Here is a 17,329-nt window from a genome sequence, read left to right on the forward strand (position 1 = left end):
AACTTATTTATAATGTGTAATTTTATCCTTAATTGATCTATATTGATAATATTGTCTTTAATTGATCAAAATAGCTAAAAATAAATTACTTAATCCCTAATCACAGATTTAGAAACCTAGTTGACCGTTTACTCATTAATTTAGAGAGTTTTAAATTAAATTGTCAAATTAGGTTTAATTTATATGTTCCGGGTCAATAAGTTGAAGAACCAGCATTGACCTTTTTACTCAAATAACTAAACTATTTTATCCTATGATCTTTCACAGGAGGAAACCGTGTGCTGATGAGAGGAAAACCCATTTGCTAAACCATTTTTATGTGGCTGTCCATCGGTTGATCCATTCTGTTGGCAGCCGGCCAGTATCCTGAATATTATACCTGAAACAGTGGGCAAGCAGGCAGCTTAGCCCGCCAATCTCTCTCTATGTGATAAATTATCTTTACCTCAATCATCTATATTTGACAAGGAAAAATCTCACTTTATCAACATTTCAGTGTTGAGTCGGACGCGACTCTTAACATCCTCGTCAATATGTCATTGCTATAATACATTCGACTCAATTCCATAAATTCGACTTTTGTGATTTTCGCTTTTTTAGCATAAACCAGAGCTTTCTCCCAATCAAGGCTGAATTTAAAAATATCCTAATTACTTTTATAATCGAACATTTGCCACCTAAATATAATACCATTCAAATAGATTTCCTAGATCAAGACAGCAAGACTAAAAACAAACCTGACCTACTTACACAGTTGGCAGTTCCCATCATGCCATAGTGCATACATCAAGGCCTCGCTCTCTTGTTACTACTGCAAGATGGACATTTGTAATGCTTGATATGCTCAGCTCTAGCTGGGGTTATCCTCACACACTTCCCGTGGAACCACTTCTCACATATGTCGCAGCAAATCCAGAACTCGTCGGATGCATAATTTTCTCCACAAGCACCGCATAATGTCTCCCCGTGTTCTTCTTCGTCTTCATCTTCGTCTTCTTCTTCTTCTTCTTCTTCTTCCTCCTCGTCATCGTCATCCTTTAGTTGCATTTCCTTTGAATATTTGGCTTGGGATTCCGAGACATCCTGCACCTGCAAATCAAGATCAGATTAACTTGACCTACTAATAGCTTAATTTAGAACAGAATCTTTGATTTCATATTTTTGCCTGCAAATAAATGATTTCTCATTGATGAGCCAAAGCATGACTAATTCGGAGGGGGTAAAAAGCATGGGATAGCATGATTAACATAGCCATACCAAAAACATAACCTTATTTCTCTCAGCCAGCATAAGATATTAATTTATGCCATTTCAACAAAAAGGTGAAAGTTTGGAACTATTGTATACCTTAGAGTTCGATTTAGGCTTGTTGCTGCTATGATTTGAAACTGAAGACTTCTCTTTCACTTGTTTCTTGGCTGTTCCCGTCACAATCTCAAATATAGTTGGAACATCATTTATCATGTTGAAAAGGCGTTTCCTGCATTTGCCAATACCAACAACATACTATTAGAATGAGAAGACTAAAAGCATAATCAGAGGAAAAGAGAAGATTAGACGCAAACCACAATAAGAGCCAATGTTTAGCAAATAGAGCAGACCAATAGGACCGAAACAGAGTCTAGAAAAACAAATCGAAATTGTTCATAATCATTATCCTTCTATATTTACAACATAGAAGCTGAAAGTTGACGCTGACAAGGTCGTCGTCCTTACTGATAATAAAATTCAGAAGGCAATAAGAATTGCCATAGATACATGATAACACACAAATAAGTTGTTCAAGGAGAAAATGAACTACCTGTCAGCTTTGTCAAATCCAAACCTAGCCCCAAAATAAAAGGACACGCCAAGTAACCATGCATCACTGTGAACTGCAACCAGAGACAGCCAGTCCTTGTCTTGCATTCCATCTCTGGCAAAATTAATACCCAAAGCAGGCTCGGGAAGTTCCGGAGGCACCTCTTCAGCAGGCAAATTGACCTCCCACTGTTCACTAGGAAATCCATAAAGGCAAAGATTTTCCTTCTCTGCAATCAAGAAATTGACAGACAAAAAGAATTCAGAAGCAATTGAACATGAATTTTCAGCACAAGAACAAACAGGAATTAAAGCCTATGTTCTATCTAAGCTATAGTTGAACATGTGCAAATAACTTTGGACAAATGCAAAGATTATGCCTAAAATCAAATGTAGTTGATGAGGGGAGCAAAAGGCTAATACAGAAAGAAGCTGCAAATAAGTTTACAAGTAAATATTCTACTTTCCAACTGTGACAGTCATCTAATAATCAAAGGAACCGAAATGTAATGCATGCATGAAAACATTGACAAAGAACAGTTAAACAGAACAGGGCACGAAGTCCAAAAATGACATCCAAATTCAAAAAAAATATGTGTCACAAAGTTGTTAACATCGACAGAATTGTTGCGAGTGCACCTCACTCTAAGCACAGTTACAGTAGCAAGATGGACTGACTAGTGAATCAATTTTATCCAAGAGGCAAATCATGCTTCATATTACTGTTTGACTTAGTAAGAATATTATTATTAGCATATAAAGCCATAGTTACATTTTTCATTCTAAAAAAAATTAGTGTAAAGATATTCCTCAGAATGGTTGTTATCTAGCTGATATGGTAATTTCAAAGCTAAAAGAGGGGGCAAGAAAAGTTTTACCAGATTTCCCCCCAAAAAAAATTGATGTATATTTTAAATGCAAAGAAGAACAAAAATTATCCCACACAATTCATCTATAAATCACAAATTATGTGAAAACAAGAGATGTTTTTTATTCAGAAAAGTTTAATAGCTAATACAAAACACATGAGTAACCATAACGAGCTCACCTATTTCATATATTCAATCATCCATAATGTTTATATGTGCTTATTACACCCAGATTTTGTACCATTTATGGAAGATGTAAAAAGAGCTATTCGACAGCCTAAACTAAGTAAAGGCACCACCTGTAATCATTTTATTTTCAAAGTACCCTTATTCTTTATTCTGTTAGTGTCTTGCCTACTACCAACCTCACTGTTAGACATTAGAATAGGGACAGAACCTCAAACCCCTGTCAACCAAGGGAAATGCCAAACGAGCCAATATGTATATTAGCTTAATTCAGCATTTTTAAGTGAGTTGCATGATATGATTCTTCATAAGTAGTATGATATGTTGTTCAAGGCTCACTAACTTTTTTTTTTCTCACCAAGTCTTACAAGCCATAGACACACTTCAGATCATATCCTGCAGATCTTAGAGGCTATATTTTCATGCAACACTTGATTTGTTAGAGAAAACGAAACATCTTCTATTCTAGAACAGAATAGGTAATTCAGTACAATAACAATAAGTGCAGCCTCTAATGACGGGCAATTTTTTTGCATGGAATCAAAGACAACTGAAATGTGATCGTTTTGTAAAGGCGTCAAAATTTCCTAAATTCAATGTCATGCTCCTACTTAAAATTCGTAAACAGAGAGTCAAACTTAACCAAGAAGTAGCTGTTACATGTTACAGCATTTTCAACTTACTCGATATTTATGGCAAAGAACTTAAGTCATATACACTATTAACATATTCCCAATAAAAATAATACACAGTAAACCATATAAGTCACTTTTAGCAACAAATGTATATCTTCTCATCCTAGCTTTCAAATTAGCAAACAAAGGCGCAAACATTCCACAAACACAAAGCAATTAATAAAACAACAGAATTTCTCTCACAGACAAGCAAGCCAGCAATCTCAAAAGAATTGCCACATTTTCGAACTTGGAAAAAATCAAAAGAAAGACATTACTTGAAAAATAAACTTCAAATCAAATCAAGTAACCAGTGAAGCTCCAAAACAAAACTATTTATTTAAGGAAACTGCAGCAAAATCACATAACGTAGTAAGTACTAGCAATTTGGTGGGATAAATATAAAATAAACTTAAAAATTATATATTCAGAAAAATTCAAAAAATTACAAAAAGAAACAAAAACAGAAGCTAACCAGGATCGCACTGCTGGAAAAAATCTTCAACATCTGCAACAACAAAACAGAAATAACATTAAAATAACAAAAAACTTCAGCACTTATAAATAAACAAGAGAAAAAAAATTAATTACCAGTAGTGAGAGCTTTAATCAAGCCAGCTCGACGGCCTTTGAAATCCCTAAACACTTCCTCAACAGTACGCGGATTATACGACGCACCCAAATCCATTGTCTCACTGAATTAACAGTTAATACTATCAACCGCGCGCTTTTTTTACTACTTACTATCGGCTTTTGGACTGACCGCCGGTGAACTGAAACCGGAACCGGCAAAAAAGTTGTAGAGAGAGAAAGCTGAGGTGTAGAGAGAGAAAGCGGAGATGGAGATAAATGGAGGGAAAGATGAGGGAAAATATTTGACCTGATGGTTAGAGAGAGAGAGAGAGAGAGAGTGAATGAAACACTACTAGTCAGTCTGTCCTACACATAAATGAAGATGGTGTTTGCGGATTTGAATCGGGAATGAGATGGATTATTTAATTCCATTTTATAAATATAGGACGAGTCCGTCATTTGAATTCCTATTATTTCGGCCCATTTGGTCTGCTATACTCTATGACCCTAATGTAGACCACTTTGGATACTCTAAAGGTCCAAAAATATTCCCATAATATCCTTGACATTATCATACTCTGTCTACGATTTTAAAATTAATATTAATGAAATTTAATTATTCGGTTAATTAAAATAACCGATCAAAATAAGTAATAATTTCAATTCGATTGCAATTTGTTTTATATAAATTTGAATTACAATTCGGGTCAATTAGTGTTAATTTTGTTCGGGGACCAAACCGACCGATGTACATCCTACCTAGTTGGGGGACAGTGCATCTGAGATTGTTGTCCAAAACACCAGCATTAGCTATGAGTAGGCTATGTGTTTTGTGTTTGTCCCTGTTGGTTCTCTTTAAGACTCAGCACCCAACAATGGCAGGATTTTAAAATCTTGTTTCCTTCTTTCTGTTAGCTAGAAAACAGACCCACCCACCAGCCTCTTTCCAAAACCTAATAAAACAGGCAAATGACAAAATAAAGAGGTAAACAATTGTTGACTCATTTTCACAGTTGATCACATTGCAAAATTGCATGCTCTTCCAGTGTCCCCTAACAATATATAGGCGTTCGTCTGCTAATCCTAAGGTTTTAGATAACGGAAACAAAATGCCGACACGTAGGACTCCTTACATTTCTGTGCAATATTGTACTGAGCTGTAATGATTTGCCAAACTGTTTCAACTTCCTCCACTCGAATACGCTACTAATTGCTCATCTAGTATCCTTCTGTAACTATCCACATCAGCTACACAACATCTCTTACACATCTCCTCGAACATATTTTCGACCTGAAAAGCTTTCCCGTTTTCACACAACTTCTTGACAAAAACCGAAAAGCTCTCTGTATTAACGACATAATTCTTATCAATTGCTTCATAAAATACCAGCCTAGCCACTTCCTCGTTTCCATTCTCACAATATCCCTTAACTAAGGAATTATACATTGCTGCATCACACGCAAGACCATTGTGAAACATGTTGTCAAGAAGCTCTTTAACATTTTGCATTCTACCTTTAGTATTACAGAGACCGCTAATCACTATGTCGTATGACACGAGATTTGGTCTGCAACCCATTGCTTTCATCTTCCTCACAAGAAAAATCGCCGTATCAAACTCCTCAAGCTCCATAAGAATCCTAAACACCGCATTAAAACTCGAAACGCTAGGATGAATGCCTTTTGCCTGCATTTCCTTTAATAGGGCAATTGCCTCATTTAGTTTCCTAATCTTGCAATACCCATTGATAACAATTGCATACGCTTTCGCATCAGGTTTCATTCCTTTCCGAATCATTTCCCTGAAATAGTTAACACCTTCAACCGACTTTCCCGCCCACGAGAACCCCTTTAATATACTCAAATGAGTACTAAAATTCTCTCTCACTCCATTTAATCTCATCTCCGTCATCAACCTCTTAGCCTTATCCACATCCCCCTTCATACACAACCCATAAATCAACGCATTATAAGTCAACAAATTGGGCTTACAACACCGAATCTTCATTTCACTCATCCACTTCATTGCCTCATCAAGTTCACCTTTTTTACAATACCCATCAATCAAAGTAGTATAAGAAACCGCATCAGGCAAACAATGCTTACTCTCCATCAACCTATAAAGAACCTCTTTCGCTTTCTTCATGTCTCCCTTCTTACAATACCCATTAATCATAGTATTATAACAAACCAAATTTGGTTCAGACATTTCATCGAACACCTTCCACGCGTTCTCAAATTTCCCAATTCTACAATAACCCTTAATCATTACACAATAACTCGAAACATCAGGCTTCACTGAAACACTACGCACCATCTCATCAAAAATTGACTGGGCCAAACTAATCCGACCACCATCAACTAGAACATTCAAAATTGCATTATAAGAAAACAAAACGTTCCCATTTCCAAAAGTTTTCGCCTTACAGAACCAATCCATTGCCTTGTCAACATTTCTATGATTACCGTACGCAATTATAAACTTACTGGCCATTAAATCAGAGAATCTATTAGCATTTTCAAGAAGAGAAGACGCGGCGTCGAAGATTGAGTGTGAGAGAAGGTGGTCAGTAATGGCAACATAACAATGGTGGCTATGGACATAATTTTTAGGGTTTGGAGATGGGTTTGATGCCCAGTTGAAGAAGAAGAGTGCATGGTATGGATTGGATTGTTTTTTTATGACCTGAATTACTAATTCTGGGTGTAATTGAGAAGAAAATTGGTTTAATAGTGATTTATTTATACGTGATGGATTTGGACTTTGTGGGTTTAGATTTAGGAGACAGGTCGTTATATCAGTTATGAGTGGAGTGAATTTAGCTGCTTGAGGATGGTAGGCTAGGGTTTTAGAAGCCATTCTCATGTTGGTGAAATTAAATTGGAAAACTAGTTTATTTAGGCTTAATGCATATGCCAGTCCTTACACTATTACATTTTTAACGATTGAGTCTCAATTTTAAAAAAACACCCGCATTAAATCCCTACACCATCAATTTTATCCAAATATATGGACAAAAATAGACGAATCATTACTCAATCGTTAAAAGTGTTATAGTATAGAGATTCAACTATCTCTTATACTGTTTTGTTGAGTACTTAAGTATTAATTTGCCCTTAGATTGTATGCGATGGACAACTAATATAAATATTTTTGATTAATTAATCACTGAAGTTTCTCTAGTTTTATTGATTATAACAAATTAAATCAGAGACTTATTGGATATAAATAATATTCAAATTGATGTTACACTGTATAAGTAGAATCCAAGGAAAATAATTAAAAGAAAAAATAATGTCAAGTCCTCTTTAATCTTATGCTAATATAACTCAAATTACAATCTTAATCACTATACGTTAAGATAATCTGATATTTCTTGCTGAAGCTTTCGGATCTCTTCTAATGCTCGTTCCTTTACTTCTTCACTATTCGAATATGTCATCGGCATAAGTATTGAGATTTTCCTTTCGAGGCTTTTAATCTAATAATGCGAAATCAAGAAAAAAAGGTTCAACATAGAAAAACAAAAATAAGAAAAATAATGACAAGATTGATAAATACCTTTCTGTGAGGCCATCGTTTCAAACCGTATTTACGGCAAATCTTCTTGACCACGGTAGGGCATAAACTCATTCTCTTGGCAGCTTCTTCCATAGGGAGATGAAAAGAAGATGCAAAATCTTTCAGTTTTAACTTCCCAGTTCTTTTCCTCTGCACTACTCATCAGCCAATCAAAGATAAGTTATAACATTGGCATAATTAAACATAACAAACTATCCAAAAATATTTGTACTATATATTAGCTATTTTACTTGAACATTATTTCAATGGAATTGTAAAAAGACTATCGTTTCATTTGAATTAGAAGACAGTGTTGCATGCAAAAAAGAACACACATATTAAAAAATTAGTAGTAGAGCAACTCTTGCAAACCGATCAAGTAAAATAGAAGCTAATGGTACATAAATTAGTATGTCTGTTAAAAGTTTATGGTATGAAGAATGGTAACTTCAACCTGTTGTGCTAGAGTAATTTTCGGAGTAATTGTCGTCGCTCTTTCTGCCTCATTCCCTTCCTCCATTTCATATCCTTGAGGCACCCCTGCTAAAAGTTTAACATTTTTCGAGATTATGACATCAAGCCGTCGATCAGTAATATGTTGTACGGAAATGAAAATGCTCAAATCGGAAATGCTGAAATGAAAATGATAATGCATAAATTTTAAAAACTAAAAAACTTATAAGTATAAAGTTTCCGGAGTTTCGAAAACATTACAAGAAATTAAAAAAGAAGAAGCGGAAACTAGACTTCGACAAGTTTCGGTGCAACAAACTGACCTGCAGGAATTGTTGGAGGAGATGGGTCATTGAAGTCAATATCATCATTAGGATCATCATCCCATTCATCAATTCCAACACAAAGGGCTTCATAGAAGATTGAAAGTGGATCTTGAACCATAACAAATCCAGCATTTTTCAGATTCTCACAGTATTGTATCAGAAATTGCTTCACGTTATCTATGCTTTTCTTGCAAAAACTGAGAAAAAAAACGTCTCTAAATTAGAAATGAGAAAAATATAGCCGTTAAGTTTTACTATGAAATATATTGAACTCACTCAATCATTTGAAGCCGAGGCCCTGAAGAACCCACATTAACTTTATCCTCAAGAACAGCATGGCAAATAATACCTACTCTCCCATGAATTTCAAGTTTCGTACTGCAATTGCCTGTCATTTAATAATCAACCCAAAATTAAATCAAAGAAACAAAAAAAGATAACTAAACAGCAATTATGGAAAACTTAAGTACCATTAATATGAATAATTTCTCTCAAAACTTGACAAAAACTGCACTGATAAGGAGACACCGGCGGTGGCCAAACACTAATCGGCCTCCCATTATCAAACAAAGGTGGTCTGAAATTCTCATTATTATTATTATTATTATTATTATTATTATTATTATTATTATTATTATTATTATGTTCATCTCCCACATTGGGAAAATGCTGAGAATTAGACGGACCGGCTTCGTTAGATTGGTCGTTAGTAGACCCGTTATTGTTATTACTGTTCAAAGGATTCCAAATTGGATGATCAAAAGGGTAATAAGGAGCAATTAAATCATCGTTATGATGAAGTGACGAGAAATTAGGTTGTTGGTGTTGATTTTGATGTTGATATTCTTCAGGAATGGAAGATAAATGGTCGAGATTAGGGTGAGAATCAGTCATGAACTCAAGATATTCTAAGTTAATCAGACTGTCGTGTGGGTCATGATAAGGAACAATATTAGACCGAGGATCCGCCATGGATAACAGAAGAATTAGGAACTTATAAGCTTCAGTTGTACTGTTTTTGTTTTAGTTGAGGATTAAAGATTCTCCCAAGCACCAGAACCAGTCTGGTGCCTGAGGAAGAGACAGAGAAATTTGGTACAGAGTTAAGGAATTTGATTATGAAAGAAGTGAGTTTAGTTTATTTTGTAAGAAAAATAAGGCGGCGCTGCAGGCAGTTAATTACCGTTGTGATTGAGCGGTTGCGTCTGTTCTTATTTGAAAATGTTTGGTCAAATCCATCTTAAGGCCCCTGTATTTATTCTATTTATTCAATTAGTCTTTTTCCAAATTGTTTTATTTATCTAAAATTTAATTTATTTTAAAATTTTAAGTCTTTTTTTAAATGAAAAAAATACATGCACTACATAAACGCGCGCGAGTTAAAACTCAAAGAAAAATTAGATAAACAAAAATATTAAAATATAAAAATTAGATAAACAAACATTTAAAATCCATGCACCTACTGAATAAAAAACCTTTTTCACATGATAATAATAAAACAGCTGAACACACACGTGCAAATTCTATCTAAAAAGTACCTACTAAACCAAATTCGTTAAATATTTACACCTAATAAATATAAATTTTTTTTAAAAAAACAGATAAACAAGATGTTGAAAGTATAAGAGTCTCCAGATGAATTTGGCCAAAATGTTTTTCTAGAGTTATTAATCACTGTTCTTTTTTTTTTTTGAAAATTATTCACTGTTGTCATGTCCTTTATATTTTTTTTTTCGGAGTCATGTCCTTTATATGAAGCATAGATTTTCGCATTGTCGTTTAATATTTCAATGTCGTACGACCAAAACGGCATGTCGAATGTAATAAAATCTGCAATTTTAACATGAAAGAAAGCAAGTAGAAAAACAAAGATGAAATCAGCAACAACACTGTTCACCACTAAACATTTCATTTTCAGCCCCAAATTCATCATTCCTCATCACCATCTTCATCAATCTCTGCAATTATTTCCCTCAAAACCTAACAATTTCAACAAACAGTTCTTCAAATTCAACAATTCAACCCGATCAACAGCAACAATGTCAGCTCTAGCATTTAAACCTGAACAAGCACGATCACCGCCTGCTCTCCCTCTACCTACTCCTCTTATCTCCAAGGTAATTAATCCATCTTCAATCTTAATTAATTACTTTTAATTATCACTATCTCGTTTTTTTTCTTTCACTCTTGCAGTTCAAAATCGGCCTCTGTCAATTACGCGTTACACCGGACAAAATCAAAAACATCGCTCACGCTCGCTCTGCTATCGAAGAAGCCGCCGGAAAAGGCGCTAAGCTTGTTCTCTTACCTGTAAGTTTTTTTTAATTGATGTGTTTTTTTTATTGATTATGTTTTTTTATTTTAGTTTTTTTATTTCTTTTGTGAATGTTTAGGAAATATGGAATAGTCCGTACTCGAATGATAGTTTTCCAGTTTATGCTGAGGATATAGATGCAGGCTACGATGCCTCTCCTTCGACAGCTATGCTTTCGGAAGTAGCTCGTGTTTTGAACATTACTATAGTTGGTGGTTCTATTCCTGAACGTTCTGGTGATCGGTTGTTTAATACTTGTTGTGTTTTTGACACTAAAGGAAAATTGATTGCTAAGCACCGTAAGGTACATTGCATTTTCGAATGTTGATATGTTTAGTTTTTTGTATTAGTGTTAGATTGATTGACTGATGTTTGTGTTTGTCAGTGTAGATACATCTTTTTGATATTGATATTCCGGGGAAGATTACATTTATTGAGTCCAAGACTTTAACTGCTGGGGAGACTCCTACAATTGTCGACACAGGTTTGTTTTTGCCAGCCAGAGTTACTTATTACCATATAGTTTGTGTTTTTGCGCTATTCTATAGAACATGTTATGTTTTACTAATGACCATTTCTTATGTTTAATTACATTTGATATGTCTTTGCTACGTTTTCAAAGTTTCTGATGAAAACCATCATTGAACCTTGTTTCGAGTGTTTTTTATTGTTTTAGGATTGGGTTCTTCAATCTCCTTACAATTGCTTTTTCTCCTTGATCTAAGTAAACGAAATGTTTCCTTGATTGCATCATTCAAGCTTTTTTTTCGTTTTCTTTATTGAAATGCATTTACTGTTTACCTGACAACCTTGTAGTATGTGCACTGACAGTATTGGCTTCTTCCATGGAGTATATAACCTGCTGGTAGGACCTATGTGAAATGGGCTTTATTGTTTAGATGAGCAAAGAAAATTTTATCAAAAGGAGCAAATTTTGAAATTGTGTTTTTCTGGTTCTTCATATTTTTTAATCAAAACTTATCATCAGTAGTAGCAAGTTGCTTTATGTTTTTGCTCATTTTCTCATTGCAGTTTCTTGTATGTATTTATTCATTCTTCATTTTGAATTTTCATTCTTTCTATCCTTTTCTGTAGAATTTTGATATTGATCATCAATTTGCTTTTGCAGAAGTTGGTCGTATTGGTATTGGTATCTGTTATGACATCAGGTTTCAGGAACTGGCAATGATATATGCTTCAAGAGGTTTGGTCCGTTCTTCAATGGATTTTAGCATATATATTATGTTTCTGGTAATACTTGCAAATTATGTCTGCTAATGGTTAATCTTCTGCCATCAACTGGCATAAATTGGTGATTATACGGCAAACAAATCTTTTCTGTTTTAATCAGAAACGTGATAGTCATCTGTTCATATACTTTCAAATTCACAAGCTCCAATTGGCTTTATCTTATTGTTTTTATAAATATATTTATTATATTTTCCTTTACTTTAATCAAACTGTTGGTATTATGCTGATTATGTTGATTAGTGTTCTCATAAATGAACTAAACATTGATGGTAACATACTGTTAATGTCAGGTGCTCACTTAATTTGCTACCCCGGGGCATTTAACATGACAACTGGACCTTTACACTGGGAGTTGCTGCAGAGAGCAAGGTGCCACAATTCTGCATCACATATTAATTTACTGATACATTTACATTTTTCTGTTTAAGTTAATGTGTCATTAAGTGTTTTAAGGCCTTGCCATAGTAGGTCTCTGAAGGCAGATAATGAGGGGTTAGTACCCACCCAGGGTCTTGTGAATGCAATGATTTTTTCTTTTTGTGTTATTCTTAAACCTAAATTTTAGCTACTTAAGTGAGAAAATAACATGCAGTTGAAGTTTTTTACTCTAAAGTCTAAACCTCTTTTAATCTCTTTCCTCCTTTGATGATTCAATGGTTTATCTCAAATTAGGAACATTAAATTGTCTATCTATATATTTATTTACTACCGTAGCTTCTTTCTGATCTTCTTTTACTTTGTTACTCAATATGCAGGGCAGCAGATAATCAAGTAAGTTTCCAACTTCACTTTGCTTTTCCTCTTTAAAAAGTTTTTCTGTATTTTTTAGTGTCAGTTTTATTTGGAAATTGGGATTGCTAGTAAATGCTCGCTATGAGCAATACGTAAATATGTAAAGAAGCTTTGCCTTCTTAAACTGATTTTTTTTTTCAACTCGCTTCCCATTGTCTACACCTGTAGATTCCAAGTACCTCAAGGACACCTTAGAGCTGTAGTGAATTACTTTTGCCATTAAGTAATTGTTTTTAGTCATACCATTAAATCATATGTTAAGCTATGTTACCCGGACTCTTCATTTTGCCCTGCCATACCCGTGTCGGACATGACATGGCACCGACACGCCACATGATATGGGTCCGACTCTTTAACTGACAGGTGGACGCTTCAAGAGATAGAATTCTTGAGAGCTGCCATATCATGTGGTAAAAAGACTATCATGTATCGGATTTGGTGTCATGTTTCGGTTCTTAAAGAGCCAACACTGTATTTATTGTTATAAACTTTAATTTGAGTTATTTTTTAAGACTAACGTATGAATACTTATGTCTAGTTTATACATATATATCCGTGTCTAAGTACCCGAGTCCTATACCGGATCCATATCCCCGTATTTTCAGTTAAGAAAATTAGCGTGTCGATTATGCAGATATGAATCCATTTTGGACACCCATATCCGAGTCCGTGTAACATAGATGTTAAGTACTTGAAAAGTCTGTTTTAAATTGTTAAGTTTCTAATATTTAGGTAATGTGATTCAATTGTAAGTTAATATTGAACTTTTTTAAATGGTAAAATAAACAAAAAATGATTGGAAATCATGTATTCTTTCAAGCTAGGTGCTTACGGAGTTTAATGTGAGCCTTTTATAACATTTAAATGATCTAAACGCGAAAACAAAGCTCATGGACTGAATTTACACATTGCTTAATTTATCCTAAGCATTGGCATATGTTTTAGCATCCTGCAATTCGATCAATATGTAATAAGAGTAGCATCATTCGCTGAAAGGATATGCAATGTTTTTCTTTACATTTTTCCCTTTTCTTTCTGAATACAGTACCATATAAAATTTCACAAGCAATTTTGCTTCTGCAGTTGTATGTAGCAACTTGTTCGCCTGCTCGAGAGGTTGGAGCTGGTTATGTGGCCTGGGGCCATTCCACGCTAGTAGGACCGGTGAGCGAATACTTATTTTTAGGATTATTCTTGCAAAATCTCACAATTTTGTTCAGCCAGATATAATTTAACAACAATGTCTGGATGACAGTTCGGAGAAATTCTAGCTACTACCGAGCATGAGCAGGATATTATCATAGCAGAGATTGATTATTCCTTGATTGAACTTAGAAGGTAAATGTGATTTTCTACAAAACAAACTCTCGTTATTTTAAATGTTAATGCCTAATTTCATTTGCTGATCAAATCATTTATTGATGCTCCAATTATACTCGGAAAAATAGGACGAACCTTCCGTTGACAAAGCAACGGCGTGGTGATCTGTACCAGTTGGTGGACATTCAGAGGCTGAACTCTCACTCATGATCACATTTCTGCAAAAGAAAGTAGTTAACTGAAATAGTAATGATCTGTTGGAAATATCAGCTATGTTGTGTAAGATTGTCTTATGTAATAAAAGTGGAATTTTATTGCCAGAGCTCATAATTGCTGAGTACATGTACTTAATTTTGGTGCTTCAACCAACAAAGCTTCATGCCTTATTATTGGGATTGGATTTTTTAGGGTAGAAAAGGTACCTTTTGATTTAATTTTTTAATTAATTCCATATTTCCTCAGATTGCAGAATTCAATTAAAAAATGTTAATAATTCTTTTTGTTGGATAGTAGAGATGGTTTATCACTTTAGTAAGAGAGTCTAATATCGAAATGCACATCAAATTTAGATTTAATACAGAAATGATACAAGCTTTGAACAGTTTAGGATAATGTTTTGTGATCTATGTAGCTGCTAATTTTTTTCTCTAAGATATTTTATTTTCATGTTACTGAAATCTCCACCTATAAGTGATTTTCAGTCATCCAATACTTAAATATCAGAAAAAATATATTTTTAAAATATGTAGAGAAAATAAAAGACTAAATTTATATAGAGCTCTTTGTATTATATCATTTTTGTTCAAAAAACCTTTATACTATTTTTTTATTCTTCAGGTTCCTGTAGTTAGCAAAATTCTGATTTTCAGATCCTTTTAAGGGACTGTAGGAACAAAAAAATTGTAAGTAGAGGGATTGGAGAAAACTAAAAAAGGATCTGAAAATTAAAAATTATGCAAGTAGAGGGATCTGAAGAACAAGTACAAGGGCTTTCTGAACAAAAATGATATAGTACAAAAGTCTTTAGATGAGTTTAGCCAAAATAAAAGTGTTGTGATAATTACAGTTAAAGTCTATTCCAATTACAAACGGAGTTGAGATTAAGGCTGACAATTTCTTGCACGACACGATATAAATTTAAGCGGGTTTGAGTTGAACTTATATGGGTTGGGGTCATAACCAGTCAACCCTTTTATGACACTGTTAAATAGTGGGTTAAACAGATTAACCCACTTAACCCGTCTAAAACATGTTAAAACACGTTTAAATCTATTTATTTATTAATTAAATTATTATGTGTGACCATATATATTCATATAATGCATATAATTTACTAATGGTTGTTTTTTGTATTAAAATTTATGATTATTTAATAGGTTTGTTATTTGATTAAAAAAATGTGTTAGATAGCATATACAAGTTAATAGTAAACAGGTTAGACAGGTTATGCATGTGATTTGTTATGATTTGTTTTAGTAAACGGGTTAAACAGTTCGATACATATTAATCCATTTAATAAACAGGTCATGTTCAGATTTGATATTTTGACACGATTAGTTAAACGGGTCGTGTTCGGGTTGGAAAAATCCGTCTATTTTTAAATGGATATACGGCACATTTATGACACGATGGCACGAATTATTACCTCTAGTTGAGATAGAGTGACAAAAGTCTATTCTCTCCTAATTAGAGATTTCTGATTCGAATATCGAATATAACGCGGCTTTAAAAAGTATCTAATAGAGTTTTATTGTCTTAACATATCTTATCTGACTCAATTCTCTTATCCGACTCAATCTAAATTAGTCGGTATAACGTCTCGGCTCATTATCAACTTGTTTATCTCTTATTTCTTTCTTCAAACTTGTCAAAATACCAAGTAGCAGTCAGGGGGTCGATTACAGTGACATGCATTGGCAGCAACTTACCTACTATTACACATGAGACAGGATCATTGAAGAAGATGATGACATTATCATTATCTTTGCTATTCCTTTCCCCTAACCCTAAATTCATACCATTTGAATCACATGCCTTATTCCCCACTTTAATTTTGAAGCCTTGTCTTCAGATTTTAATACTCTTATTGCTGCTAGGGACACTATTTTGGGCCTAAAATTTGATATTTGCATTGTACCCTCCTTTATAAATGTTCAAACTATGGGCCATTGCCTTGGTCCTACTACTCTTGAACTTGGAGTTTAGCCTTTGCTTTGGTTAGAAATAATTTGATAAGATGAATTTATCTTTGGCCTTTTATATCTTAATGAATTTATTTCACAAATAATTAATATCCATTTGATAAGACAAAAGTAAAAACAAAATTAATTGTTTGATAAGATTAAAAAAAAAATAAGAAACATAAATCTCTAAAATTCATTATTCTATATAATTTTTTATTAAAATTCCACATTTCAAGCCAAAAAACATAAAACATCTTTCGATGTACATATTAACTTCGTAGTATGTGATATTACACGTAAATTTATCTTAGTTGGGGCGATTTCCTAATGTGGTCATTTGCGGTAAAAGCACTATGATTTCGAACATTAAAGGCCAAATTGTTGCTTATTCGATTATCGTTGATCTTTGAAGTTAATTGTTATATTTTGATTGATGCAGTTAATTCCTCTATAAATGATTGAGACGCTGAGATAGTTTTAATGGATGTTTTTAGCCTATTTTTTTAATTTTTGAAAATTAGACTTCAATCTAAATGACGTGATTATAATCGGATTGTTCATTTGATGAAAAAAAAAAGTTTTTATGGATAATTATTTTTGAAGTAATCATCATTTAACTTTAAAATGACTCACTCAATTTTATTGAGCAGTTACGCATTCCCGTCTAGTTTTTACTTCAATCAATAAATATTAGCTTTTAACAAAAGAAAATAACAGTATTTTATGATTTTGAAATTATTTTTATAAATTTATTGATTTTATATTACATCTAAATTATATAATCTTAAAATACATAAATTTTACATTTTAAAATTTTAAAATTTGCAAATCTACAAATTTTATTGAATCGCGAATTCTAAAATTATCCATGATGGTTGGTATAAATTATGCAATTTTCGAACAGGATTTGTCTCGCATCTTTATTTAAATTTCATAGCTTGACATTCAAACATAGCATCGAACAAAACATAATATCTAATAGGCGTTCGATAATTAATATATACTTTTTTATAATAAAAATCAATA

At 33.4% G+C, this 17,329-nt stretch overlaps 4 protein-coding genes across 5 annotated transcripts; 1 reads left to right on the forward strand and 3 right to left on the reverse strand.

Annotated features, from left to right (window-relative positions):
• Positions 1-459: 459 nt before the first annotated feature.
• On the reverse strand, positions 460-4,526 carry LOC126667030 (PHD finger protein ALFIN-LIKE 4-like). Its single transcript, XM_050359977.2, has 5 exons — positions 4,121-4,526; positions 4,005-4,037; positions 1,802-2,030; positions 1,348-1,480; positions 460-1,089 (listed from the first exon to the last, which is right to left on the reverse strand). Exons 1-5 carry the CDS (start codon positions 4,215-4,217, stop codon positions 787-789), a joined length of 795 nt encoding a protein of 264 aa, XP_050215934.1. The 5' UTR covers positions 4,218-4,526; the 3' UTR covers positions 460-786.
• A 756-nt stretch (positions 4,527-5,282) lies between these two features.
• Positions 5,283-6,962, reverse strand: LOC126668702 (putative pentatricopeptide repeat-containing protein At1g74580). The gene has a single exon (XM_050361885.1). The coding sequence runs from the start codon at positions 6,960-6,962 to the stop codon at positions 5,283-5,285; it is 1,680 nt and encodes a 559-aa protein (XP_050217842.1).
• A 381-nt stretch (positions 6,963-7,343) lies between these two features.
• On the reverse strand, positions 7,344-9,566 carry LOC126667028 (uncharacterized). Of its 2 annotated transcripts, none has more exons than XM_050359975.2 (6): positions 8,914-9,566; positions 8,720-8,831; positions 8,441-8,640; positions 8,119-8,204; positions 7,665-7,814; positions 7,344-7,584 (listed from the first exon to the last, which is right to left on the reverse strand). In XM_050359975.2, the coding sequence occupies exons 1-6, from the start codon at positions 9,413-9,415 to the stop codon at positions 7,453-7,455; spliced, it is 1,182 nt and encodes a 393-aa protein (XP_050215932.1). In that variant the 5' UTR covers positions 9,416-9,566; the 3' UTR covers positions 7,344-7,452. The 2 variants fall into 2 exon arrangements, with proteins under 2 accessions (XP_050215932.1, XP_050215931.1); XM_050359974.2 differs by having other exon boundaries at positions 8,119-8,207.
• Positions 9,567-10,291: 725 nt separating this feature from the next.
• Positions 10,292-14,506, forward strand: LOC126667029 (omega-amidase, chloroplastic-like). Its single transcript, XM_050359976.1, has 10 exons — positions 10,292-10,560; positions 10,637-10,753; positions 10,837-11,061; positions 11,148-11,241; positions 11,887-11,961; positions 12,299-12,377; positions 12,764-12,779; positions 13,884-13,964; positions 14,056-14,138; positions 14,249-14,506. Exons 1-10 carry the CDS (start codon positions 10,315-10,317, stop codon positions 14,328-14,330), a joined length of 1,098 nt encoding a protein of 365 aa, XP_050215933.1. The 5' UTR covers positions 10,292-10,314; the 3' UTR covers positions 14,331-14,506.
• The last annotated feature ends 2,823 nt before the right edge of the window (positions 14,507-17,329 follow it).

The sequence above is a fragment of the Mercurialis annua genome, linkage group LG2, assembly GCF_937616625.2.
Source record: "Mercurialis annua linkage group LG2, ddMerAnnu1.2, whole genome shotgun sequence".
Classification (NCBI taxonomy): Eukaryota; Viridiplantae; Streptophyta; class Magnoliopsida; order Malpighiales; family Euphorbiaceae; genus Mercurialis; species Mercurialis annua.